Source organism: Thalassophryne amazonica, chromosome 10 (assembly GCF_902500255.1).
Source record: "Thalassophryne amazonica chromosome 10, fThaAma1.1, whole genome shotgun sequence".
Classification (NCBI taxonomy): Eukaryota; Metazoa; Chordata; class Actinopteri; order Batrachoidiformes; family Batrachoididae; genus Thalassophryne; species Thalassophryne amazonica.
Window position 1 is genome coordinate 73,859,278 of NC_047112.1, and position 27,701 is coordinate 73,886,978.

At 39.0% G+C, this 27,701-nt stretch overlaps 1 protein-coding gene across 2 annotated transcripts; it reads left to right on the forward strand.

The window, feature by feature from the left end:
* The first annotated feature begins 46 nt into the window (after positions 1-46).
* On the forward strand, positions 47-26,465 carry atp5f1d (ATP synthase F1 subunit delta). Of its 2 annotated transcripts, none has more exons than XM_034180275.1 (5): positions 47-252; positions 1,510-1,663; positions 5,761-5,849; positions 21,807-21,932; positions 26,344-26,465. In XM_034180275.1, exons 1-4 carry the CDS (start codon positions 136-138, stop codon positions 21,927-21,929), a joined length of 483 nt encoding a protein of 160 aa, XP_034036166.1. In that variant the 5' UTR covers positions 47-135; the 3' UTR covers positions 21,930-21,932; positions 26,344-26,465. The 2 variants fall into 2 exon arrangements, with proteins under 2 accessions (XP_034036166.1, XP_034036165.1); XM_034180274.1 differs by having other exon boundaries at positions 48-252; positions 21,807-21,936.
* The last annotated feature ends 1,236 nt before the right edge of the window (positions 26,466-27,701 follow it).

Below are 27,701 nucleotides of genomic sequence, written 5' to 3' on the forward strand. Positions count from 1 at the left end.
ACTACACTACCCTGCATCCTTTGCGCTAGCCTAAAGCTTTATGGGTAGGTTAACAACGTCCTTGTTCAACCAAACGCGCACGGCTTCGGGGTCTCTGTCATTCAGTTGTACTTAGACAAAAGCTGACTTTTAGATATGATGGCAGCAAGGTTTCTTCGTCGTTCTTTCCCGGTGCTGAGACACGTTCGAGCGTACGCTGAGGCTGTTTCCAGCGCCCCGCAGATGTCCTTCACTTTTGCCTCCCCGAACCAGGTCGGGCCCGGCTAGCTAATCGGCTAACTTAGTTTGTCGCTTAAATACACAGTTTTTAGCTCTCGCCGTGGACGCAAAATGCCCAGAAACTCTCACACGGGAGCCATGTCTTCTTTTTATTTCAAAGTGGTCGTTTTACTGTTGATGTGAACACGTTACTGCATTGAATACATATCGCTTACAAGGTTTATCTTCGCTAGCTAACGTCAGCTAGCTTGTTTTTGACCAGGACAGTTGTTGCAGTTGTGACCACGGTTCATAGTGAACTCACCCCAGTCTAGTAACACAATATTTCAATTCTGATATGTTCATGTAATAAATTATTTACACACACCAGTGGCATGATACACTGTTCTTATTTAAGTTTTATTAGTGAGATGAAGTTCTAAGGGAGGGGAATGTAATTGTCAGGTAAAAAGCCCATTGATGGGAGAAGCAGGGAGCACTGCCCTGTTCTATACATCACAGTGGCAGGCCCCTAACTTTAAGCTAGTCATTCTTAATTGCTTTTAAAAAATAAGCACAGGTACCTGGATTGGGGTGACTTCACCTGGGCTGAGTTCGCAGTGGGGTGACTTCACTTGCTACCCTAACCACAAACTGAATCTTTGCTCTGTTGTTGTTCATTCAGCTGCTCCCGGTTTTGTTCGGGGTCGCCACAGTGGATACAGCCAGAGCCGCATTGGTATTTGGCACAAGTTTTACGCCAGATGCCCTTCCTGACGCAACTCCAGTTTTACCTAGAGAAACACACACAGCCGCTGGTGTTCCAAAGACGTCTCCCATCCAAGTACTAACCAGATCCTGCTCTGCTTAGCTTCTGAGATCTGACGGGATCAGGCTGACACAGAGTAGACTCTGTTCTGGTTCATTAATGCGATTCATCTTGGTGTGTTAACATTGTTTTGAGCTTGTCTTAGTGCAGAGGTCAAACCATGAGGCTACATGGTTAATTCAGTTTTTTTTTTTAAACCTTATAAACGTGACCACCCCTGCCACATTTTTCCAAGTAATGTGGAGTTGCATCAGGAAGGGCATTCGGCGTAAAACTTGTGCCAATTCAACATGCAGATCCACCTCTGATTTGCTGTGGCGACCCTGAGTGAAAAGAAGGGAGCAACCAAAAGGACTTACTTTTTACCACGAGTCTGCTGTACTTTAACTTCATTGTGCAATTTGTCAGCATTTATTTTGTTTTCTGTCTTCCGTAGTAGCTGAAATAGAAACTGACCAACAGTCTGATGTTTATTTCTGCAGGTATTCTTTAAAGAGGCCAATGTGAAACAGGTGGATGTGCCCACACTTACTGGTTCATTTGGTATCCTTCCTGCCCACGTGCCCACACTGCAAGTCCTTAGACCTGGAGTTGTCACAGTTTTCAGTGACGATGGATCATCTATTAAATATTTTGGTAAGACCTTATTACCTCCGCCAACAAAGTTGGAGGAGGTTATGTTATCGCCCGTTTATTTGTTTACTTGTTGTAAGGCAGGTTTCCCCAATTTTCCCAGATTAATGCGTAAGTTGTGGGGAGCGAACTCAGAAGACTCAAAAACTGATAGGAAACAGACTTCAATTTTAGAGGTTATATTGAAAGATGCCTTCACTAAACAAAGTTGCTACAACCGGCTTGCAAGCTGATCACACAGCGCTCTGCCTGCTTCTTCTGCCTACTCTCCATCTCCGCATCCAGATGGGCGGGCTATTGCCCTCATTGAGGATCAGTGAAGTTATGTGATTGGTTGAAAAAGGTTGCATTTCACATTTATGTGCGGTGACTGCTCGCTTTATATATAAATGATATGCGTAAAAGTAAAACTGTGTTTTGTCTGTGTTGCGTGGTAAGCAAAAGAACAGTATGCATCATGGCGTCCCAGAAGAGATATAAGGTGGCCATGAGACATACTGCCCAACATTAGGAACAGCCTGGAGCCTACAATTTTTATATATTGTTATGAGGATTTACTGGAGATTCATATCCTGACAAGCAAGAACTGATCTAATTTTCAAGGTCAAAGGGAAACGTCAAGAAAAATCTTGGAAAATTAAAAAAAAAAAAAATCCCTATCTTTAACATTGAATGAATTTTCAGAAATTCATCACTGTCAAAAAAGAATGAATTTCTTTAATATTTGAAAGTGTTATGTGGAATCTTATCCTTTATCAACTGACAAAGTTTGATCCGGTGTCACAGACACCGGGATTATTAACCATTTGATGATAAGGTAAAACCTCTCAAGTCATTCTAAAGTCAGTTTTAAGCAGAAACGAGGCGATATTCTGTGACGTTTTGAAATGACAGACGCGCATTGAATGCATCAGCTAGCAGCTCGTGCAGCCGTGGTGCTCTGATCGCATCCTCTGTCTTTTATGAAGCAGAAACGAGCATGGTTCTTAATGTGGCTAATGACGCATGTACAGTGAAGGCAGGGGGACGATTTTTAGAGGGGGGGCGTTCGGTCGGCAACACCAGCGCTCCACTCCTTACACAACCCGGTGATCCCACTGAACAACATTGAAGACCCCATTTAATTTATATTTTACATTATGTCTTTATCAAACCTGTCCCAATCACTCTCGTGTTTGAAAGTGAGGTGGAGACTGGCACTTGCTATGGCCTGACAAAATTTGGTCCAGATTGTAGATTATGGGGACATTTGAAAAAGACCATTTGGTCTACATTTTGCTATTTATCTCAATCAAAAGTACCTCAATCACTCTCATTTGTGACAATGAGGTGCAGACTGGCACTCTCAGTGAATAGACTAAGTTTGATCTGTATCTGGTCCTTGTTGCAGATTTAGCAGATATTTGATATACACAGAAACCTGTAATTCCATCAGAGTTGTTGTGTGTCTTGGTGGCTTCCCTCAGTTGTCTGCTGTTTCTACTCCACACAGATTTACCATTGAGTACCATACTGCTTGCATTTCTTAATAAATGATGTAAATGAAGTCCAAGACATATTTAGTGACTTCAAAATGTTAATTTATCGATCACCTGACTTGTGTAAAGAAAACTCAAAACTGAATTGCGTGTGTTATAGTAAAGGCTGACATTACTTATGCAACACATCATCTTGGCTTTGATATTTTTATTTAATTTATATCAAGTTGCTTTCAGTTTGAGTTTGAGGAGGATAATTTACTTTTTGTGTTTGAAATGGCATAAATAAATGAAAGTGTAAAAGCCCAATGGGGTGAATATTTACAACCCCAATTCCAGTGAAGTTGGGACATTATATAAAATGTAAATAAAAACAGAATACAATGATTTGCAAATCCCCTCCAACCTATATTCAATTGAATACACCACAAAGACAAGATATTTAATGTTCAAACTGATAAACTTTGTTTTTGTGCAAATATTTTCTCATTTTGAAATGGATGCCTGCAACACGTTTCAAAAAAGCTGGGACAGTTTACCACTGTGTTACATCACCTTTCCTTCTAACAACACTCAATAAGCGTTTCTGAACTGAGGACACTAATTGTTGAAGCTTTGTAGGTGTAATTCTTTCCCATTCTTGCTTGATGTACGACTTCAGTTGTTCAACAGTCCGGGGTCTCCGTTGTCATATTTTGAGCTTCATAATGTGCCACACATTTTCAATGGGTGACAGGTCTGGACTGCAGCAGGCAGGCCAGTCTAGTACCTGCACTCTTTTACTAGGAAGCCACGCTGTTGTAACACGTGCAGAATGTGGCTTGGCATTGTCTTGCTGAAATAAGTAGGGATGTCCCTGAAAAAGATGTTGCTTGGATGGCAGCATGTGTTGCTCCAAAACCTGGATGTACCTTTCAGCATTGATGGTGCCATCACAGATGTGTAAGTTGCCCATGCCATGGGCACTAACACACCTCCATACCATCACCGATGCTGGCTTTTGAACTTGATGTTGGTTTTTAATGCAGTGCCGCCTGAGGGATCGAAGGTCATGGGCATTCAGTGTTGGTTTTCGGCCTTGCTGCTTACTTGTAGAAAGTTCTCCAGATTCTCTGAATCTTCTGATTATATTATGGACTGTAGATGATGGAATCCCTAAATTCCTTGCAATTGAACGTTGAGAAACATTCTTAAACTGTTGGACTATTTTTTCACGCAGTTCACAAAGTGGTGATCCTCGCTCCATCTTTGCTTGGGAACGGCTGAGCCTTTTGGGGATGCTCCTTTTATATCCAGTCATGACACTCACAATTAGTGTGTTCAGTTCCCAAACGCTTTCTAGGTGTTGTTAGAAGGAAAGGTAATGTAACACAGTGGTAAACATACCACTGTCCCAGCTTTTTTGAAATGTGTTGCAGGCATCCATTTGAAAATGAGCAAATATTTGCACAAAAACAATAAAGTTTATCAGTTTGAACATTAAATATCTTGTCTTTGTGGTGTATTCAATTGAATATGAGTTGAAGAGGATTTGCAAATCATTGTCTTCTGTTTATATTTACATTTCACGCAATGTCCCACCTTCATTGGAATTGGGGTTGTACCTCCACCAGTGAAGTTGGAGGAGGTTATGTTTTTGCCCCTGTTTGTTTGTTTGCTTGCTTGATTGTGAACAGCTTGGAGCCCACAATTTTTCACATATCGTTATGAAATTTTTACTGAAGATTTATATCCTGAAAGGCAAGAGCTAATTAAATTTTCAAGGGCAAAGGGCGAAGTCTGGAAAAATCCCTGTCTTTAACAGTGATTTGATTTTTCAAAAATTCATTATTCAGAAATATCAAATTTCTTTCATATTTGCAAGCAATATGTAGGCTGGTATCCTTTATCGACTGACAAAGTTTGATCTGGGTCTGATCCAGATTTCAGATTTTGTAGCCATTTAAATTTAACACTGAAAACCCCATTTAATGTATATTTTACATTATATCTTATCAAATGTGCCCCAATCACTCTTGTATTTGATAGTGATGTGCAGACTGGCACTCACTATCACCTGACGAAGTTTGAGCCTATCCCAGCAGTCATAGGGCGCGAGGAGGGGTACAACCTGGACAGGATGCCAGTCTGTCGCAGGGCCACACATAGACAAACAAACACATTCATACCCGCACGCACACTTATGGACAATTCAGAATTTCCAATCCACCTGACCTGCATTTCTTTGGATGTCTGAGGAAGCCGGAGCATTGGCACTTGTTAAATATTTGCCTGAATACTTGTAAGTTAGCCAGGTACAATCAACGTAGAAAAATAATCATTTTCCTGGTATGTACCTTTGAAAACAGTGAAATGGTCCAATTTGCAGTGTAATTTTTTTTCAGGCAGCAGCGTAACGGTCTGTTACTCTAACACTGGGGAAAAGTATGAATCTTACAAAAAAGGCAGCAAGATTAATAATGGCAGCTGCACAGAATATATCTTCATGGAAACCTGTGTGCTACTGCTTTCATGAAATAAGTTCACTGCCAAATTCAGGCAGGATGATAAGTGGAAAATCCCATCTTATTGCGCAAAATCCCTTTGGTGGAATACTCACTTGATGCTTTCTTTTGTTTACAGTGAGCAGTGGTTCTGTCACAGTCAATGCTGATTCTTCAGTTCAACTTCTAGCAGAGGAGGCTGTGCCTTTAGACCAGCTAGACATTGCAGTGAGTATTAAACACCTCTTTCCAGTATTTACACATGCATGCCATACTACAGTATATCTGCTGTATGTGTATGCGTTTTGTAACTTGCAACTTCGCACAAATGACGATAATAAGTTAGTTCAGTGCATATTAATTCCCCAGCCAAGGCTGGTACCCATTTTACAGCTGGGTGGACTCAGATAATGCACATGTCTTGTCTAAGAACACATACAGGTACAGAGCATGACAAAGAGTTAAACCCAGGTCTCGAAATGGGTAACCCAACTCCTAACCCATTGAGTTACTTGGTCTTCATGTTGTAGATATTTGTGGGAAATCGGCAAATTCACTGAACTTTATCGTCTGTTAAGTGGCAGTGCTATAGTTTAAGTGCGGGAGACAGAAATGAACTTTTAGGGTTATCCCATATGCATCGGGTTGGAATGGAAATTATAGAAATATTCTGCAGCATGAACTTCACAATAGGACAGGTTAAACTAAATTTTCATGTGGTTAAATGACTCTTTTCAGCACTGTAGCCAGGCTGACAAAGAGTCAGAGCTCTATTGAGCTGAGTATTCCATTAACTTTAACTAGTAATGACTTCATGACTTTCTTTGCTAACAAAATTTTAACTATTAGAGAAAAAATTACTCATAACCATCCCAAAGACGTATCGTTATCTTTGGCTGCTTTCAGTGATGCCGGTATTTGGTTAGACTCTTTCTCTCCGATTGTTCTGTCTGAGTTATTTTCATTAGTTACTTCATCCAAACCATCAACATGTTTGTTAGACCCCATTCCTACCAGGCTGCTCAAGGAAGCCCTACCATTATTTAATGCTTCGATCTTAAATATGATCAATCTATCTTTGTTAGTTGGCTATGTACCACAGGCTTTTAAGGTGGCAGTAATTAAACCATTACTTAAAAAGCCATCACTTGACCCAGCTATCTTAGCTAATTATAGGCCAATCTCCAACCTTCCTTTTCTCTCAAAAATTCTTGAAAGGGTAGTTGTAAAACAGCTAACTGATCATCTGCAGAGGAATGGTCTATTTGAAGAGTTTCAGTCAGGTTTTAGAATTCATCATAGTACAGAAACAGCATTAGTGAAGGTTACAAATGATCTTCTTATGGCCTCGGACAGTCGACTCATCTCTGTGCTTGTTCTGTTAGACCTCAGTGCTGCTTTTGATACTGTTGACCATAAAATTTTATTACAGAGATTAGAGCATGCCATAGGTATTAAAGACACTGCGCTGCGGTGGTTTGAATCATATTTGTCTAATAGATTACAATTTGTTCATGTAAATGGGGAATCTTCTTCACAGACTAAAGTTAATTATGGAGTTCCACAAGGTTCTGTGCTAGGACCAATTTTATTCACTTTATACATGCTTCCCTTAGGCAGTATTATTAGACGGTATTGCTTAAATTTTCATTGTTACGCAGATGATACCCAGCTTTATCTATCCATTAAGCCAGAGGACACACACCAATTAGCTAAACTGCAGGATTGTCTTACAGACATAAAGACATGGATGACCTCTAATTTCCTGCTTTTAAACTCAGATAAAACTGAAGTTATTGTACTTGGCCCCACAAATCTTAGAAACATGGTGTCTAACCAGATCCTTACTCTGGATGGCATTACCCTGACCTCTAGTAATACTGTGAGAAATCTTGGAGTCATTTTTGATCAGGATATGTCATTCAAAGCGCATATTAAACAAATATGTAGGACTGCTTTTTTGCATTTACGCAATATCTCTAAAATCAGAAAGGTCTTGTCTCAGAGTGATGCTGAAAAACTAATTCATGCATTTATTTCCTCTAGGCTGGACTATTGTAATTCATTATTATCAGGTTGTCCTAAAAGTTCCCTAAAAAGCCTTCAGTTAATTCAAAATGCTGCAGCTAGAGTACTGACGGGGACTAGAAGGAGAGAGCATATCTCACCCATATTGGCCTCTCTTCACTGGCTTCCTGTTAATTCTAGAATAGAATTTAAAATTCTTCTTCTTACTTATAAGGTTTTGAATAATCAGGTCCCATCTTATCTTAGGGACCTCGTAGTACCATATCACCCCAATAGAGCGCTTCGCTCTCAGACTGCAGGCTTACTTGTAGTTCCTAGGGTTTGTAAGACTAGAATGGGAGGCAGAGCCTTCAGCTTTCAGGCTCCTCTCCTGTGGAACCAGCTCCCAATTCAGATCAGGGAGACAGACACCCTCTCTACTTTTAAGATTAGGCTTAAAACTTTCCTTTTTGCTAAAGCTTATAGTTAGGGCTGGATCAGGTGACCCTGAACCATCCCTTAGTTATGCTGCTATAGACGTAGACTGCTGGGGGGTTCCCATGATGCACTGTTTCTTTCTCTTTTTGCTCTGTATGCACCACTCTGCATTTAATCATTAGTGATCGATCTCTGCTCCCCTCCACAGCATGTCTTTTTCCTGGTTCTCTCCCTCAGCCCCAACCAGTCCCAGCAGAAGACTGCCCCTCCCTGAGCCTGGTTCTGCTGGAGGTTTCTTCCTGTTAAAAGGGAGTTTTTCCTTCCCACTGTAGCCAAGTGCTTGCTCACAGGGGGTCGTTTTGACCGTTGGGGTTTTACATAATTATTGTATGGCCTTGCCTTACAATATAAAGCGCCTTGGGGCAACTGTTTGTTGTGATTTGGCGCTATATAAAAAAAATTTGATTGATTGATTGATTGATTAAATGGTGGATCAGAAATAATTACGGATGGTGCGCAGGGTTCCATCACACAGATATGGTGCTTAAAGTACAAGTGAATGTACTCGTGGACTGGGACATTTCAGAAGAATAATGTATATTAGGGCTGCAGCTATAGAATATTTTTGGAATCGAGTATTCTAACGATTATTTATTAATCAAGTAATTGGATTAGAGCCCGACCGATATATCGGCCGATATAAGTACTCACTATCGGCAGAAATTTTGCCGATAGAACGCCGATAATTTCTCATAAACAGAACAGTTACTGAAATAACGTTTGTCAGAAATGTAAAATGTCCTTGCACTGTTTGTCCAGTAGATGGAGCTCTGACTTCATTCAACTGAGAGCTGCATACACCCCTGCTTAAATGTGTTCATCACCGGCCCCTGTAGTTCACCGTCACACTGCACTGATTGGCTGACAAAAGCATACAAGTAAGGTTATAAGGATGTTTGTAATAACTTTGCGATTACATTCACCCCACATTTCTCCCGTTTCAGTTCAACTCAGTTTGATTAACTCAGTTTATGTTGTAATGTGTCAAATGTGCTTCATTCCGTCGGTCACACTTTTTATTAAGCCCACGTTGTGTAGACCTTATTTCTAGCATGAAAAACTTTCATTTACTGCTAAGAGGTTGAAACATTCAGATTCACTGGTCGTCCGGAAGGGTTCTGGGAATTACTGCCGTTCGCCATTAACCCTCTGGGGCCGACACCGTCGTATACGACGGCTGGGACCAAGCTTTACTAAATTGTAAATAACTTTTTAATGATATGAGATAGAAACTTACTTTTTTTTCTTTCTTTTTTTTTGCTGAAAAGTTAACTCCGCTGACTTTTGATCCACTGTCGGCCACCTTGGTACTCCTCATAGAAGATGTGTGATGACGTGCGCAATGTGAGTGTCCAATCGGAATTGGTTCTCCATCACATGGTTTTCCAAAATCCAACCATAGGGCAGATTTACCTCACGTGATATGGCAAAGATCATTTTCAGGAGTGATATCTTACTAGTTGGCCCGTTTGAATAGCCCCCTAACTGCTCCACTTGCATTTTTGCATTTTTTGAACTTGAAAATTCTTCTGTTCTATTCTTCTGTTATAAAGTTAATCAATATGAGGACAAAGCTTCAGCTTTTAGCTCATACCTTTTTTGTTAAGGGTCCAAAAAAGAACATTATATTCATAAAAAAAAAAAAAAAATTGGCTGATTTATCGGCTATCTGCAAATCAGCCGATTTATCGATTATCTGCATTTTTTCATCCAAATATCGTTATCGCATCGGCCTCAAAAAATCCATATCGGTCGGGCTCTAAATTGGATAAAAATGTACTTTTGCGTTTTTGAACATCAGTTGTCCAGGGCTCTCCCTAAGCAATGGCAGAGTGTCGCTGCGCCATCACGCAGATTGTCAAATTTAGGATATCCCTTCCTGTTCTCCTTGGTCATTATTTATGTTTTCATGTCTTTACAAGTTTTGGATTCTTCCCGGACTGTAAGCGCAGGTGGTCGGTGTAATCTAGTCAGTCAGGCTGCACGTGAACGTGAGCACAGCCTGTGAAAAGTGCACGTAGAGCAGAGAGTAGCCAGTGGACCAAACCATGTGTTTTTGTTAAAAATTTAAATGTACAGTAAGTCTATTTCACTTGATCAGCATGAACCCTCTTTGTCTTAAAAGGCTTTAATCTGTGTCACGTTAGAAAGTTGTAGCTTCTGGTGCTACAAGGATTAGTTCTTACGCTCCTTATGTGCATGCTCTAGTCTTCTGTTTTTTTTCTAGGGATGTTACAGCGCCACACACAGGCCTGGCATATGTACTACAAAGTTAAACGTAGCTTCGAGGCACAGAATTTGCCTCAAACATTTTTTGTAATCGAATTATTCAAGTTAGTCGACTAATTGTTTCAGCCCTATTGTATATTATTACTATACTTGCCTGTTGGAATGCTCAGGGCATTCCTGCTTGTAAATATGCTTAAAACACATGGATACAGTATATTAATATGTATATGTCACGGACATGAGGAACGAAGCTCTTCAGCATCTCACCATGTCATTTAGGTCCTTCCGACTTTTTTTTTGAGTAAATGCTTCGGTGGAGCATGAGCATGGCTAAAACCTTTCAGCTTCTGCCCCCCAGACCCCCTGCCTTTTATTTATTTATTTACTTTTGCCTTTCAGCTTCTGGGGGAGCTCCGCTCCTTCAGACCCCCTGCTTTTAAAGGGTTAAGGTTTCGTGCGCCATATTGGTTGTGCCTCAGCAACCAGTGTGGCGTGTCTACTCTTTATTACCTCTGCCAAGAAGGTTATGTTTTCGGTTGCGTTTGTTTGTTTGTCTGTCTGTCAGCAGGATAACTCAAAAAGTTTTGAACGGATTTTAATGAAATTTTGTGGAGTGGTTGGAAATGACAAGAGGAACAAGTGATTAAATTTTAGTGGTGATCCGGATCACGATCCAGATCCAGGAATTTTTTTAAAGATTCTTCACCATTGCGGGATGGGGGAATTTTGACATTCTAGTTTCTAACTCCACAAAAACAAGGCAGAAAGGCTTGAAAAAAATTAGGGTGTAACATAGTCAAATGTTCTATCAAACAACAAAGTTTGGTGATGATCGGATCCGGATTCCGGATCTGGTGATCCAGAATATGCAAAAAATATAGGGAAAAAATAGAAAATGTGTCAGTGTGAGGTGACAAATGAAGCTAGAGATGCACAACTAACACCAAATTGTAGCTGAATCTGTACTGATTCAGTAAGGTGTCATCATATTTGATGTAGCTTCAAATGTTATGGAGCTAGATCCAGAAGAAAATCGCCATTATCGAAAAATCGTTTTTATACAATAACCTTTGAACTAATAAAGACATAAAAGTGATTCCAAGTTCTAGTGGTATGTTTTCATGGTAAAGGATGTCAAATATAAAGGAAAGAAAAGTGTATGTATCATAGTACTGGTTGTAACACTGAATTGTTGAATAGATCACTGTGCCAAGGAGGGAATCTCTTTAGGGTCAGTGACCCTATGGCCTTGTTTAGAGAAGTGTTTCATAAATGTTAAAAAATTTATATGTTTGCAGTTTAGTTGAATAATAAATTGAATTTTGTCTCTTATTTGTTTTTGTCTATAAGCACATGCAGTATCAATATCAGTGCTCAGATGACAGTAGCTTCTGGGAAAGGTGCAAGTTGCAATAAACTGTGATGCCAAGCGCTAAGGATACATGCTATCCAGTCACAGCAGATGAAACTTTCTTACTACTAAGCAAACATCATTGTTAGACTTTTTTAGGTTCAGTGATTCCACGGCGTGTAGATGTTATGGCGTCAGTGACCCCATGGCCTTGGCGGAGGTTTGCACTCTCTGAGTGCTTCTAGTAATGTCTATGTTCCTCTACTGTCGGCCTTGTGATAGAATCACTATGATGACTGGTCGAAGAATGCGGCCACATTTCTTGCGCCTCAGCAACCAAAGCAGCATCTACTCCTCTTGATAATGTCTCTGTTCGTCTGCCGTCGGTTTGTGGCTTTTTACAACAACGGTTTGTGGCCTTTTTCCCCACTGCTGAGATTTTTTGTGCCATTTCTGGTTTGTGTCTTTGTGTACCATAGAGTGAGCCTCATACTGCTGCGCAGCACTCCGCTTATATTAGATTGTATTTCAATTTGTGTTTCATATGCTTCACTTTTAGTATGATTTTTGAATACTGTTGATCGGAAACCAGACAGAGTTTGACTGCTGGCGTGCACCAGAATACACCTTAGAGCATGTGGAATTTAATGTGGGAGGTCCCCCAGACCTGCCATTGTTGGCTTTGGACCTTCATTCTTTGCAAACAGCTCCTTTGTGGCTCTCACCTACTCACTATAAAAAGTTCAGATTTTCATTTCTTCCATCACTTTCATCACCATGTTAAGTTATTCGTGCTTTGCTCTTGTACGTTTTACTCTGCCGTCTGCTCAGAGCTGCTTCGTGTTGTCTGGGTTGTGTTTTTAAGTCAGACGTCTATAGATCTTTCCAGTTTTTTCAAGATTTCAGTGTAACATGCCTGTATAGGATTTGTTGAGAACTGCATAATTAGCAGTTCATTTTGTTTGGTCTCCCTGTAGGAAGGAGCTCTTTTGGCAGAATTATTCTTTTCCCTCCTAATGTGATCTGCTGTGCTGATGAGCACCTCCCAGCTGATGATTATCCATGTGATTATTCTTGCTGATGGACTTTAATGCTGTGCTTTTGTTTAAATGTCAGCTTTGTTAATGCTAGGCTGGGTTATTATGGACTATTCTAGGAGGTGTCTCTGTTTGACTTTGGGCATTGCCAGTGTCATCATCAAGAATGAGTTCATAGCAGTAAATGAGTTATTTTTTCCATGTCGTCTTCCACTCTGCAGTAACGATGCGCATAAGCCCGCGCTGTTAATAAGGAGGGAAAGGTCAGTCACTGTTGAGCTATAGCAGATGTGTCAAATCCCCGCTGAGAGACCTTTAACTTCCAGCTATGTTTGGCATTTCTCATATTTAATCGTGACTGTGACAAATGGAGCTTTCAGAGCAAAGATGCAATAGGGCTTTTCTCTGGCAGTCTTTCTCACTTTTTACACTTTGGGTAACCGCAAAAAGGTGTTCAGGCTAATTGTAGTTTTGCTGGCTTTTTCCTGTCTCCTTTTTAATTTTGTCACTACTAAGATGCCACGTAGTCCTATAATTTTGCACAATAACAGGACGATCAACCGTTTGAAGGCAGGTTGCCAGTCACGAGGGTGTATCTCATTTACACAAATCGGCAAGTGCTTAAGGCCTCAGAGTGAGACCTTATGATATTATACAAGGGCTAAACCACCAGTGTGTTGGCTAATAATATGGTTCAGAGGAGATGACAGTTGATGTAGCCGTTACCCATGCTTGAAATGTTGAAAAGGGTTTTTGATTAAAATAGTTGACTTCCGTCTTACCAACAGTAAATTCTTAGATTAAACTGACTCAACGCATCAGTCATTTCAAACTGACATTACTTGCATTTAGTCACTAAAAGACTTTAGTAAATGTAATTGGCCAGGAGATACTGGCACTTGGAAAGAAAGTTAAGGACCTGAGAGGCCTTATCGAGGAGAAGGACAAACGTGTCGTGTCTCTGGAAAGGAGGGTGACTGAGATGGAGCAGTACACGTGAATGAACGATGTTGTATCTGGGGTCTACATCATACCCAGATCGTATGCTCGGGCAGCAGCTGCTGGTAACAGGGGGAGCCCGATGAACAAGACAAACGCTTTTCTACCAACAAAGGTGATTGATCTGGATATAAACACTGTTGAAGCGTGTTACCCGGTACCCAGGAAGAATTCATCAGACAAACCTACAGTCATCATGAGGTTTGTTAACAGGAAAGACAAACTAACTCTGCTCAAACAATCTAAGTTAAAGACTTATTTATTTAAATTGGCTTTTAACACTTAGTGGGGAGGTGACATGTTTTGTTTTTTATGTGCTGTTTTAAAATTTTATTCTATATGTGTTTTATTTTTGTGAGTTTGTGTTTTTAATGTTAAGCACTTTGGACACCAGTCAGTGCTGTAAAGCACTTTATAAATAAATGTTGATTGATTGATTGATTGATTGATTGATTGATTGAAATAAGGATATAAGCAGGGCTGCACATAACTGGTACTCATGGTGCTCGTGTGTGCTAAACATCATTGATGCACAGCAGAGGGAAACACTTCCTACGATCGGTCGTTGCTTTCCTCTTATGAAGCGCTTCCCTTGTGTATTCTGTTGCGCATTATTTATTTTTAGCACACACGCACCATGAGTACCAGTTAAGTGCATGCCTGGATATACAGTAAGCTTAAAGGACCCAATGTTTACTTAAACAAGCATCTCACTAAACACAACGCTGATATAGCAAAGAAGGCAAGATACTTGAGAAAACAACAAAAAAATTCAAAACACATGGACTACAAACTGTAAAGTAGTCATCAAATTGAATGGGTCCCCAAAAGAAGCCAAAGTGTTGCTGATCAGAAGCATGGAGGAATTGGCAAAATATGAATAAAACATGGTAAGTGAAGGCAAACAACTTTCACAATGACGGACAAACATAGACCATTCATCGGTGCTTCTGAACAGTAATAGTATAATTGAGATGATACATGGTTATGAGAGTCTGGAATTACAACCTTTTCAGTATACTGAGCATCATATACAGGATCTGGAATATAAGATAGATCCGGATAGTCATTTCTATTTCTTCACAAATAGTAACTGTCAGTATTATACAGAGGAACAATACAATAACTGCATTACAAGTGATGGGAAATTATCAATAATCCACTTAGATAGTAGGAGTCTGTACATAAATTTTGGAAGTATCAAAGGCTATTTAAAACGATTTTTGTCAACCCTTCAGTGTAATTGCCATGATGGAAACTTGGCTTGCAGAGGGTGATGATACAAACTATGAGTTGGAGGGTTATGAATTCATTCATCTGAATAGACAAAATAGAGGAGGAGGAGTGGCTTTGTATGTTGACAAAAGGCTTGGCTGCAGAATTAAAGATCAAATTGCAATGGCTGTGGAAAATCTTTTGGAATCCATCACAATTGAAATAAGATGGAAAAAGGTAAAAATATAATTATTAGCTATATATATATATATATATAGAGAGAGAGAGAGAGAGAGAGAGAGAGAGAGAGAGAGAGAGAGAGAGAGAGAGAGAGAGAGAGAGAGAGAGAGAGAGAGAGAGAGAGAGAGAGAGAGAGAGAGAGAGAGAGAGAGAGAGAGAGAGAGAGAGAGGAGAGAGAGAGAGAGAGAGAGAGAGAGAGAGAGAGAGAGAGAGAGAGAGAGAGAGAGAGAGAGAGAGAGAGAGAGAGAGAGGTTTTTTTCACAGATGTGTAATAAGCGAGTATTTGTCTGTGGAGATATAAACATTGATCTCTTAAATCCGTGACAGAGGATTTCATTAATACTATGTACAGTTTACATTTATATCCAAAAATTACTAGGCTTTCAAGAATCACTTCACATTCAGCTACTCTCATTGATAATATACTTACAAATGATATCAATACCAAAACATTAAGTGGCTTATTAATTAATGATATTACTGGCCATTGACCAATTTTTTATAGTAACTGATCTAAATTTTAATTAAAAAATGTACTAAAAAATACAATATTGCAAGCGCCTGCAGTCTGAAGAAGCTATCGCTGCCTTAAAAAATTATTTATTTTTACAGGATTGGAATCCCATTTATGAGAAGCAAGATGCGAATTTAGCATATTCCGAATTTGAAAACATATTTCTCAATATATACAACAAAAATTGTCCAATTTATACAGTGTAATAAAAATATTAAATATAAAGTTAACCCCTGGATAACAAAAGGTCTTCATAAGGCTTGTAAGAAGAAAAATATGCTATACAGAGAGTTCATTAAAAGTAAATCAAGAGAGGCAGAAATTAAATATAAGGACTATAAAAATAAACTAACAACTATTATGCGGAACTGTAAAAAAGTCATACTTTGAAAAAATACTAAACAATAATAAAAACAACATAAAGGAAACATGGAAAATACTGAATAGTATTACAGCAAATAAGCCTAAATCAAATAACTACCAGACATACTTTACTTATAACAACAAAGATGAATATAACATGAGCCAAGTAGTGAATAGTTTCAATAAATTTTTTGCTAATGTTGGGCCAGATCTGGCAGCTGAAATTCCACACAGCCCATGGGAAAATCAGCAATTAATCACCAGGAATCTGCACACAATGTTTCTTGGCACAGTAGATGAAAGGGAAATTATTAATGTAGTTAGTACATTTAAAAGTAAAACGTCAATGGATCATAATGAGGTATATATGTCCTTAGTAAAGCAAATAATTACTGAAATCGCAAAACCATTATCATATATTTTTAATAAATCATTTCAAACTGGAATTGTTCCTAACGGTATGAAAGTGGCAAAAGTGATACCTTTATTTAAATCTGGGAGCAAGCATCTTTTTACTAATTACAGGCCTGTGTCTCTATTGTCACAATTTTCTAAGATATTGGAAAAACTTTACAACAGCAGACTGGATAAATTTATAGAACACAACTTGCTTGATGAAAGTCAATATGGTTTTAGAGCGAAAAGGTCCACTGCACTGGCATTGCTTGATTCAGTAGAAGAGATCAATAAACATGTGGACCAAAGGGAAATAGTATTAGGTTTATTTATTGACCTAAGAAAGGCTTTTGACACAATTGATCGCAATATATTATTTCATAAGATGGAACTGTATGGGATCAGAGGGGTGGCTCTGAGTTGGATTAAAAGTTACTTACAAAACCGGAAGCAGTTTGTTAAACTCAGGGACTACTGTTCTTCATGTCTGGACATCATTTGTGGGCTTCCACAGGGTTCTGTGTTGGAACCAAATTTATTTATTTTATACATCAATGAGTTATGTAAAGTTTCAGATCTGTTTAAAGCAGTTCTCTTTGCTGATGACACAAACCTGTTTTGCTCAGGAGAAAATCTGCAACAATTGTTATCTGATTTAGGAACTGAAATAAAGTTAATCCTCTCCCTCCCAACTCTTCTGTACTTTGCTGCACGGTGAAACCATCTGATAAGACTGATGATTAAGTTGTGCACATATCATTCATCACAGAACCTACTGTAGACAATATCTGCATGAATTCCCATTTAAGTCAAAATGGGAGCCTTGCTACTGTCAAGACATGAAGTTTGTAAAATGTGTTTAAAAATATATATATATAATTTTGCCTGGGCTGAAAAGGATTAAAGAGATGGTTTGATATTAACAAATTATCATTAAATTTGTCAAAAACTAAATTAATGTTATTTAGAAATTATAAAAAAGACATACAAATACAGTTAAATATACAAGCGATAAACATAAAATGTGTCAAAGAAAATAAGTTTTTAGGTATCATTATTGATGAAAACATTAATTGGAAAGCTCATATGCAACATGTTCAAAAGAAGGTATCAAAGAGTATTGCAGAGCACAACATACTTTGTTCATTGGTTGCACCCTACCTGACTTACTGTGCTGACGTTTGGGGCAACAATTATAAAACTACTGTGCAACCATTATTCATTCTACAAAAGAGCATTAAGAACAATTCATAAGGCAGGTTATCGTGATCACACCAACCCATTGTTCAATAAATCTCAAATATTAAAACTTAACGATATGATTTTGTTCAGGACTGTTCAATTAATGTTCAAACTGAAAAATCAACAACTGCCCTTTAGAATTCAAGAATTTGTTTTTACTGAGAGAGAGGGAAAATATAATTTATGGGGCTTGTATCATTTTAAAATTGCTGGCGCTCAGACGACCAGGAAAGGTTTCTCTGTCTCCATGTGTGGCCCTAGAGTATGGAATAACCTGACGGAGGAACTCAACCATGTCCAAATATCAATCAGTTTAAAAATCAGTATAAAGACGTGATGTTTTCAAGATACGAGGTCTGTCAATAAAGTAACGGTCCTTTTTATTTTTTTCAAAAACTATATGGTTTCATTCATATGTTTTTACGTCAGACATGCTTGAACCCTTGTGCGCATGCATGAGTTTTTCCACGCCTGTTGGTGACATCATTCGCCTGTGAGCACGCCTGGGGAAGGAGTGGTCCCGCCCCCTCGTCGGATTTTCATTGTCTGGAAATGGTGGAATGAAAAGGACTTTTTCTCCATCAGAATTTTTTCAGAAGCTGTTAGAGACTGGCACCTGGAAACCATTCGAAAAATTTATCTGGCTTTCGGTGAAAATTTTACGGGCTTCACAGAGAATAAGGTCTGTTAGTACAGCTTTAAGGACCCCTTTAAGGATGCTCGGCGCGCCACGCTCCGAGCTGCGACGACGCAGCACAAGCCACCGGACCATTTCTAAACGGATGGCTCTATGGATACCAGACCATCGTGTGCTCTTTCTCTGGTTATCACAAGAGCTGGACATCAGCCATTTTCCGGCAGATTTCACTTTTAACAAGAGATTTTGTCATGGAAAGCCGCGCGGAGGCTTCGCGCGTCACGACCGATTTGCTTTGGAAGCGAGACAAAGGAACACCTCCGTTTCGGCGTATCAGAGGACAAGTTTGGACATGTCCAGCTCTCCACAATTTCACTGATACTTACTGGACTGGTAAGCATTGAAAGCCGAGATAGACATGTCCAAACTTGTCCTCTGACACGCCGAAACGGAGGTTTTCCTTTGTCTCGCTTCCAAAGCGAATCGGTTGTGACGCGTGAAGCCTCCGCGCGGCTTTCCATGACAAAATCTCTTGTTAAAAGTGAAATCTGCCGGAAAATGGCTGATGTCCAGCTCTTGTGATAACCAGAGAAAGAGCACACGGCGGTCTTGTATCCACAGAGCCATCCGTTTAGAAATGGTCCGGTGGCTTGTGCCGCATCGTCGCAGCTCGGAGCGTGGCGCGCCGAGCGTCCTTAAAGGGGTCCTTAAAGGGGTCCTTAAAGCTGTACTAACAGACCTTATTCTCTGTGAAGCCCGTAAAATTTTCACCGAAAGCCAGATAAATTTTTCGAATGGTTTCCAGGTGCTAGTCTCAAACAGCTTCTGAAAAAATTCTGATGGAAAAAAGTCCTTTTCATTCCGCCATTTCCAGACAATGAAAATCTGACGAGGGGGCGGGACCACTCCTTCCCAAGGCGTGCTCACAGGCGAATGACGTCACCGACAGGCGTGGAAAAACTCACGCATGCGCACGAGGGTTCAAGCATGTCTGACGTAAAAACATATGAATGAAATCCATATAGTTTTTGAAAAAAATAAAAAGGACCGTTACTTTATTGACAGACCTCGTATGTATCTGCTGAAGAAGGATGAGTTTTGTGTGTTGCCAGTTGTAAGTGTAAATTTGTAAATGTAAATTTGTTTGGTAGCATTCGGTTTGTGTCCTTTAAGCTGAAGAGTTTGAAGTGGTTGAAAATGGGAGTGGGAATAGATGGGGGTTTTTACCCCCCCCCCCCCCCCGCGCAATATGGATTGCGCCAATAGCATTTCTTGTATATTCATCTGTGAATTGTTCTGTGAATTGTTCTGTAATTTATGTTTGTAGCATGGCCCAAGCAGAGGGTCACCCCTTTGAGTCTGGTCTGCTTGAGGTTTCTTCCTCAGAGGGAGTTTTTCCTTACCACTGTTGCTCTGGGGGTTGGTAAGGTTAGACCTTACCTGTGTGAAGCGCTTTGAGGCAACTCTGTTGTGATTTGGTGCTATATAAATGAAAATAAATTGAAATTGAAATAGATATGTTTTCATCAGGCTGTGATGATGAATCCAACTGAAATGAACAGGTAAGACTAAGACTTTATATTTACTCCATGTGTGAATGGTTTTAGTATTTGTAACGGTCTGAATGTTCACAAGGACTGCAGCTTTCACTTGTTCAGCCTATCAGTGGACATCATCAATGGAGGTATTTTGACGTACGACTAACTTAACGTGTGTCAACAATCGCATAACTTTCCTACAACTTATGGCCTATGTATGCGGGACGTATGAGCTATATGCTGGCATATGCTGAAAATATTGTGCATGCCCCAAAATTTTGAACATACTTCCTGTATTACTACGTATTTCAACGTGCTCTTAACTTATACAAAACATAACCATAACTTATTAGTTGTATGCCAGCATTTTTAATACGGTTGGCATACGCTGGTGTTACAGGGGTGTTATTAATGCCTTTAAGAAAAAACAAAGGCAATTAAATGAAAACTCAAACATTTCACAGGTTAAAGGGGAAAAAATGTGTTGAGGTGGATCTCTGGCTTTCTTAAGAGCTCTTGATTTTCTTCACATAACTTGTGTAGAAACTGAGCACTCTAAGGCCCCTAGCTTTAGTTCATACTTTGGAAACCATAAGCAGACCATTATCAGATGACCTAAAGGCTATGAGAAATTTCATCTGATGGTCTAAGAACATGTAATGCATCCTGCAGTACATATTCTTAGACTGTCATGCTGCCCCATGTCTGGCTTAGTTTTCATGAAGTGGCTTAACGTCAGGAGTTAACAGTGACACCCAGAAGAGAGATTATGATATGTAACAGTAAATGATGTGGCTTTTGAATCAATGTGGCCAGTGGGAAGCAGTTATTAAAATCTTGAAGTAGGATCTGCTCCAAGTGCTAGTCATGCCTCTGCCATGCCTCCGACAGCTCTGTTTTGCGGTGCTGACTTTCTTTCCAGGGCTCTGCCCACAATGCTAATGTTTTTTTGTTTGCCACAAACCACTTACGGTTGCATCATTTTGTATTGTTCCATTAAAAAAGGGAGGCTTTCTGACACACAGATCTGGTATTTTGCTCAGCCCTATGCACATCAATTGTTTTTCATTCACACTCTGCACATATAGATTCATAGCTTTCCACATTTTTCTATGATCGCTGCTATCATCCTGACAATTTCCTCAATTCGTTGAGGTTTGTGTGTTTGGTTGTTACTGTTGTTCCTTTCTCTTCACTGTCCTTTTTTGTTTCTTTGTTGTCATTGGCGTAAAGGAGGCAGCAAATCTGTGCTGCACTCGTAGGAATGGTATATATTCTTAATGGTATGATGTAGGCCTGTGGCGATAATTACTATATCATCTTATCATTCGATATATAAAGATGAACACTGCCATTTTGCTGGCCTTGATATATCGCTCTTTGCATGTTTGTTTTAATAAGTCATCAACAAGTCACTCTGCTTTTATCCCTCCCCTTTCCTGTTTGCTGCAAACGGTGGGGTCAGCCCATTGCGAGCCAGCCAGTTGAAACAAAGCGACTGCATTATTCTCTCCAGAAAATTTGGAAGAATAAATGTGAAATATGAACCTAAAAGCCAAAGTGTACTGATCCATATTTGTGTTGAATCACTGTTCCCGTCTGAGATCAGTCCACTTGCAGGTGAGTGTCGGCAGACAGTGCCTCAGACATTTTACAAAACACATTTGAGGGAGTCAAAATTGAATGAAAATTGTCTTTTCATGGAAGATTTTGCAGAGTGACTTAAACCAATTTCCATTCAGTTTGGCCCATTCAGTTGGTTGGTTTGGGATCTTAACTCTGGGGGCTCAGCTTAGTTGGTTCTGGTGCCAAACTAATCTCACCCTGCTCAGTTTTGTTTTCTTTTTTAGTGGTTTTAAGCCTTATTTTGCTCTTTGTTAAATAGCTTTCTGTTGATTTTTGTTGTTGTTTGTCATTAGGCTGCCAAGGCCAATCTGGAGAATGCCCAGACCAAGTTGGCCAGTGCAACTGACGAGGCATCAAGAGCAGAATTTCAGATTACCATAGATGCCAACGAAGCAATCATAAAGGCTCTGGAGTAGACCGTGGGTATTGTTGTTGTTGCTGTACAAGACCCTAATCCAAAAATAATTGTCACATTAGGGCCCATAATCTCATAATTTGTGCTCTTGTATATTGACAACTTTTCAACATATGTTTTCTTTTGTGTTTACTTTATGAACACACGTTGGCACAGGCATGTATTCACCATTGTATTACGTGATCTTTTCTTTCATAAACACTTTCACAGTGTTTGCACACTGACGACACGAGTTTGGCAAGTTCACAAAACAAAATGTTCCCACATTTAACCTTTACGCAGTTCTTTAGCCGTGCTGTTTTATGGGGGTCTGTGTTGCTGTATTTTGCACTTCATAATGTGTCCATCAAGGGAGACCATGTGAGTGTCTGCACTCTGTGCCCACGCCATACACGTTTAAGCCTGGAAAAAGTGGTTTTGTGTTTGCTGCTGGAAAATGCAGGGACGCTCCTGAAAAAGACGTTGGAATGCAGAAAGCTGCTCTAAAATGTGTGAATATGTATCTACATTAACGATAACCTTTACAGATGTGTACATTTTCCGCTGGCTGCTTATTAACGTAAAAAGAATGAAGAAACAGAAAGCATATTTTGGTTTATTTATTTTTGACAGGGTTAGTTTTGGATTACTGTCTGGGGGGAGGGGAGAAGGTTGGATTAGCATCTGTTAAAGGTGCTTTTGTTTAAAGAAGCAGGCCTCATCATGCACATAGACCTCTGACCTGCTGGAAATCTGACACTAAATAATAACAAATCGTTTTTAATAAATCTGTCTTGTAACTATTACTTTATAATAACATTGTATTGAAATGGAGATAAAGTACACACTCTGTGTTAACATACATTTTGATTAAATTGGAACATGCAGTTCAATTTAATGAGTTATTTTTCGCTAAGGTATGTATATTTATGGACTCGGCTATATATGCTAACATGTTCATCTCACCAATTTAAAAATAGCTCATTTGAACTTGTCATGTCATCAGAACACATCTGTGTCAACATTTTGAGAACATATTGGTTGCATCAAATTCAAAATGAGTAAACATAAAAAAAACACATCAAAGTTCTCAGTTTCACCATTTAGTTCCTTGTCTATTAAAGGTTTGCATGTGTAAAAATGTGCATGAACGCCATAGCTTCTGCAAAAAAAGTGTATGTTGATTTATTAACTGTGCATACTGAGGATTTTGTCTTTCAGATGCACAAAATCCATCAGTTAATGACAGTCTTTATTGATTTGTGGTTTGTCTGCCTGAGTGTGCATAAATAACTAAAAAATAAATTAAATTATGTTGCACACCAAACGCTATTTATCAAGGTTAAAAGCAATTTCAGGGGCTCAAATAGTGACAGTAATTTCAGGTTTGAAAATTTGGTGCTTACTGTCCCAGTGTTGCAGGATCAAAGCAGACATGCACAAACCTGATTCAGTTACTCCTTGTGAGCTGTTTAAATATGCATTTCTTTATTTTCACTCAGCAATCTTTAATACAGGCAACTCCATGATTCAACATTCATTTTAGTGGCCTATTCACCTATTCACATTCACAGCCTAAATAGAATAAAATGTGACATCTGTGCAATATAAGTAGAACTTCCTGCGCGCAGGCTGCAACACATTCTGTGGTTTAGGCTGCGGACAACCTCCTACTCGATTGCCATTCTGTATCAATTTTTTCCAACCATAACCAAAGAAGCCTTTAACGGTTGTCTTCATGATCGCATTAACAGCAAAGTCAGTTCTCCTGCTGTGGAAGAAAATGCCTCCATCACTGGAATCTGCATTTGAAAACTGCCTTAACAGTTTAATAATAATAGTAATCATGACAGTAAACATAGTTATTTAAGATATCTTAGGTCATCACAGTATCTGCACAGAAGAAACTGATGTGGCGTCTGTTTACAGCAGTCACTTAATTGAATAAAATAAAAATTATCTTTATTAATACAGGCACGTGCTTTTGATGGCAGCAGTGCTGAAACTGGACTTTATGCCACACACCTCGCATCTCCCATGAATGAGCTAACAAATAATTTTCAAGAAGGCACATTAATTTTTGATTTGGCAAATAATCAGCAAATTATATTTAATTTCAAGTGTGTGTCTGTGTTGGTGTCTGTCTTGATTTGTTTTGTCCATACTTGCAAGTGGCTGATTGAATTTCATTTTGCGCTTACGGCATTAACGTGAAAAATTCTCACATACTGTGGTCTATGTCACGTTACCACTTGCCGTCATGTGTTAAATTATTGTAAGTAAATGACTTGCAAAATGTTCACCAATCCAACACAAAAAGTTTAGAATGCTGACATAATTTAGATAAGATACATTTTATTAGTCCCACATGGGGAAACTTGCAATGTCACAGTAGCAGTGATAATAGAATTGTGCAACAGTGGGGCAAAGTAAAATGTGCAAATACAACCCCTGGCAATAATTATGGAATCACCGGCCTCGGAGGATGTTCATTCAGTTGTTTAATTTTGTAGAAAAAAGCAGATCACAGACATGACACAAAACTAAAGTCATTTCAAATGGCAACTTTCTGGCTTTAAGAAACACTATAAGAAATCAGGAAAAAAAATTGTGGCAGTCAGTAACGGTTACTTTTTTAGACCAAGCAGAGGGAAAAAAATATGGACTCACTCAATTCTGAGGAATAAATTATGGAATCACCCTGTAAATTTTCATCCCCAAAACTAACACCTGCATCAAATCAGATCTGCTCGTTAGTCTGCATCTAAAAAGGAGTGATCACACCTTGGAGAGCTGTTGCACCAAGTGGACTGACATGAATCATGGCTCCAACACGAGAGATGTCAATTGAAACAAAGGAGAGGATTATCAAACTCTTAAAAGAGGGTAAATCATCACGCAATGTTGCAAAAGATGTTGGTTGTTCACAGTCAGCTGTGTCTAAACTCTGGACCAAATACAAACAGCATGGGAAGGTTGTTAAAGGCAAACATACTGGTAGACCAAGGAAGACATCAAAGCGTCAAGACAGAAAACTTAAAGCAATATGTCTCAAAAATCGAAAATACACAACAAAACAAATGAGGAACGGATGGGAGGAAACTAGAGTCAACGTCTGTGACCGAACTGTAAGAAACCGCCTAAAGGAAATGGGATTTACATATAGAAAAGCTAAACGAAAGCCATCATTACCACCTAAACAGAAAAAAACAAGGTTATAATGAGCTAAGGAAAAGCAATCGTGGACTGTGGATGACTGGATGAAAGTCATATTCAGTGATGAATCTCAAATCTGCATTGGGCAAGGTGATGATGCTGGAACTTTTGTTTGGTGCCCTTCCAATGAGATTTATAAAGATGACTGCCTGAAGAGAACATGTAAATTTCCACAGTCATTGATGATATGGGGCTGCATGTCAGGTAAAGGCACTGGGGAGATGGCTGTCATTACATCATCAATAAATGCACAAGTTTACATTGATATTTTGGACACTTTTCTTATCCCATCATTTGAAAGGATGTTTGGGGATGATGAAATCATTTTTCAAGATGATAATGCATCTTGCCATAGAGCAAAAACTGTGAAAACATTCCTTGCAAAAAGACACATAGGGTCAATGTCATGGCCTGCAAATAGTCCGGATCTTAATCCAATTGAAAATCTTTGGTGGAAGTTGAAAAAAATGGTCCATGACAAGGCTCCAACCTGCAAAGCTGATCTGGCAACAGCAATCAGAGAAAGTTGGAGCCAGATTGATGAAGAGTACTGTTTGTCACTCATTAAGTCCATGCCTCAGAGACTGCAAGCTGTTATAAAAGCCAGATGTGGTGCAACAAAATACTAGTCATGTGTTGGAGCATTCTTTTGTTTTTCATGAGTCCATATTTTTTTCCTCAGAATTGAGTGAGTCCATATTTTTTCCCTCTGCTTGGTCTAAAAAAGTAACCGTTACTGACTGCCACAATTTTTTTTTTCCTGATTTCTTATAGTGTTTTTTAAAGCCAGAAAGTTGCCATTTGAAATGACTTTAGTTTTGTGTCATGTCTGTGATCTGCTTTTTTTCTACAAAATTACTGAATGAACATCCTCCGAGGCCGGTGATTCCATAATTTTTGCCAGGGGTTGTAGAATGCAACCACAAATTCCATGGTATGGCAAGTCAAGAGAATGCAAAATAGAGGAATACTATATACACTGTAATTACACTCGTTATATGGGTTCTTAGTAAATCAGGCCCCTGCTTTGTTATCTTGAAATGTTTTCAGAGAGTTTAAATAATTTTCAGATTGTGTATTGTTTTTGTTTGTTACTTGTCCCAAGTATTTTGGAAAGGGGAATTTGCAATTGTAAAAATTGGAAGCTAGACACACATTGGTTGTTATGTCACATATGTTAATATGCTATGTCAGTGGTTCATTGTGTTTTCCTCCTGCAGGTAACTATCTGGAAATGAATGGTCCATGTGTGTAACAGCCCCGTCATGTTGGTGTCCAGAAAATTCCATACTTTGTACAGTGGATGAACTTAAATAAAAAATAAATAAATTTATTTGAATTATTTCATGGTGTGAGTTGATTTTTATTTTATTATGTGAATGATCCTCTACTACTAAATACTGAGGAAATGTGCAGAATAAGTAATATGTTGAGTCCTGCACCATCAAGACTAAATTTCTTGGAGATGTTTCATGTTTAAAGAATGGAATAATACAGTATATCTGGAAAGTATTTACAGCGTTTCACTTTTTCCACTTTTTGTGTTGCAGCCATATTCTAAATTGGAGTAAATTTATTTTTCCCCCCAAAAATTCTATTCACAACACCCCATAATGACGACATTAAAAAAGGTTGTTTTTTAGACAGGTGTGTGCCTTTCCAAATCATGAATAATGAACTGAATTTACCCCAGGTAGACTCCAATTAAGCTGTAAAAACATCTCAAGGATGATCAGTGGAAACAGGAGGCACCTGAGCTCAATTTAGAGCTTCATGGCAAAGGGTGTGAATACTTAAGTACCTGTGATTTCTTGGGTTTATAATATATAGTAGTGTTCAGAATAATAGTGCTATGTGACTAAAAAGATTAATTCAGGTTTTGAGTATATTTCTTATTGTTACATGGGAAACAAGGTACCAGTAGATTCAGTAGATTCTCACAAATCCAACAAGACCAAGCATTCATGATATGCACACTCTTAAGGCTATGAAATTGGGCTATTATTAAAAAAAACGTAGAAAAGGGGGTGTTCACAATAATAGCATCTGCTGTTGACGCTACAAACTCAAAACTAGTATGTTCAAACTGCTTTTTTTAGCAATCCTGTGAATCACTAAACTAGTATTTAGTTGTATAACCACAGTTTTTCATGATTTCTTCACATCTGCGAGGCATTAATTTTGTAGGTTTGGAACCAAGATTTTGCTCGTGTGCTAGTGTGCTTGGGGTCATTGTCTTGTTGAAACACCCATTTCAAGGGCATGTCCTCTTCAGCATAAGGCAACATGATCTCTTCAATTATTTTGACATATCCAAACTGATACCTGGTATGCGATATATAGGCCCAACACCATAGTAGGAGAAACATGTCCATATCATGATGCTTGCACCACCATGCTTCACTGTGAACTGTGGCTTGAATTCATAGTTTTCACAAACTGTCTGCGGCCCTTGGAACCAAAAAGAACAATTTTACTCTCATCAGTCCACAAAATATTCCTCCATTTCTCTTTAGGCCAGTTGTGTTCTTTGGCAAATTGTAACCTCTTCTGCACGTCTTTTATTTAACAGAGGGAC

Bases quoted from the DNA above. Each gene is read 5' to 3' on its own strand.
- atp5f1d (XM_034180275.1), top strand. From the start codon at position 136: ATGATGGCAGCAAGGTTTCTTCGTCGTTCTTTCCCGGTGCTGAGACAC. The intron at 1,664-5,760 runs GTAAGACCTTAT...TTTTGTTTACAG, and splicing joins ATCATCTATTAAATATTTTG to TGAGCAGTGGTTCTGTCACA. The intron at 5,850-21,806 runs GTGAGTATTAAA...GTTTGTCATTAG, and splicing joins TAGACCAGCTAGACATTGCA to GCTGCCAAGGCCAATCTGGA.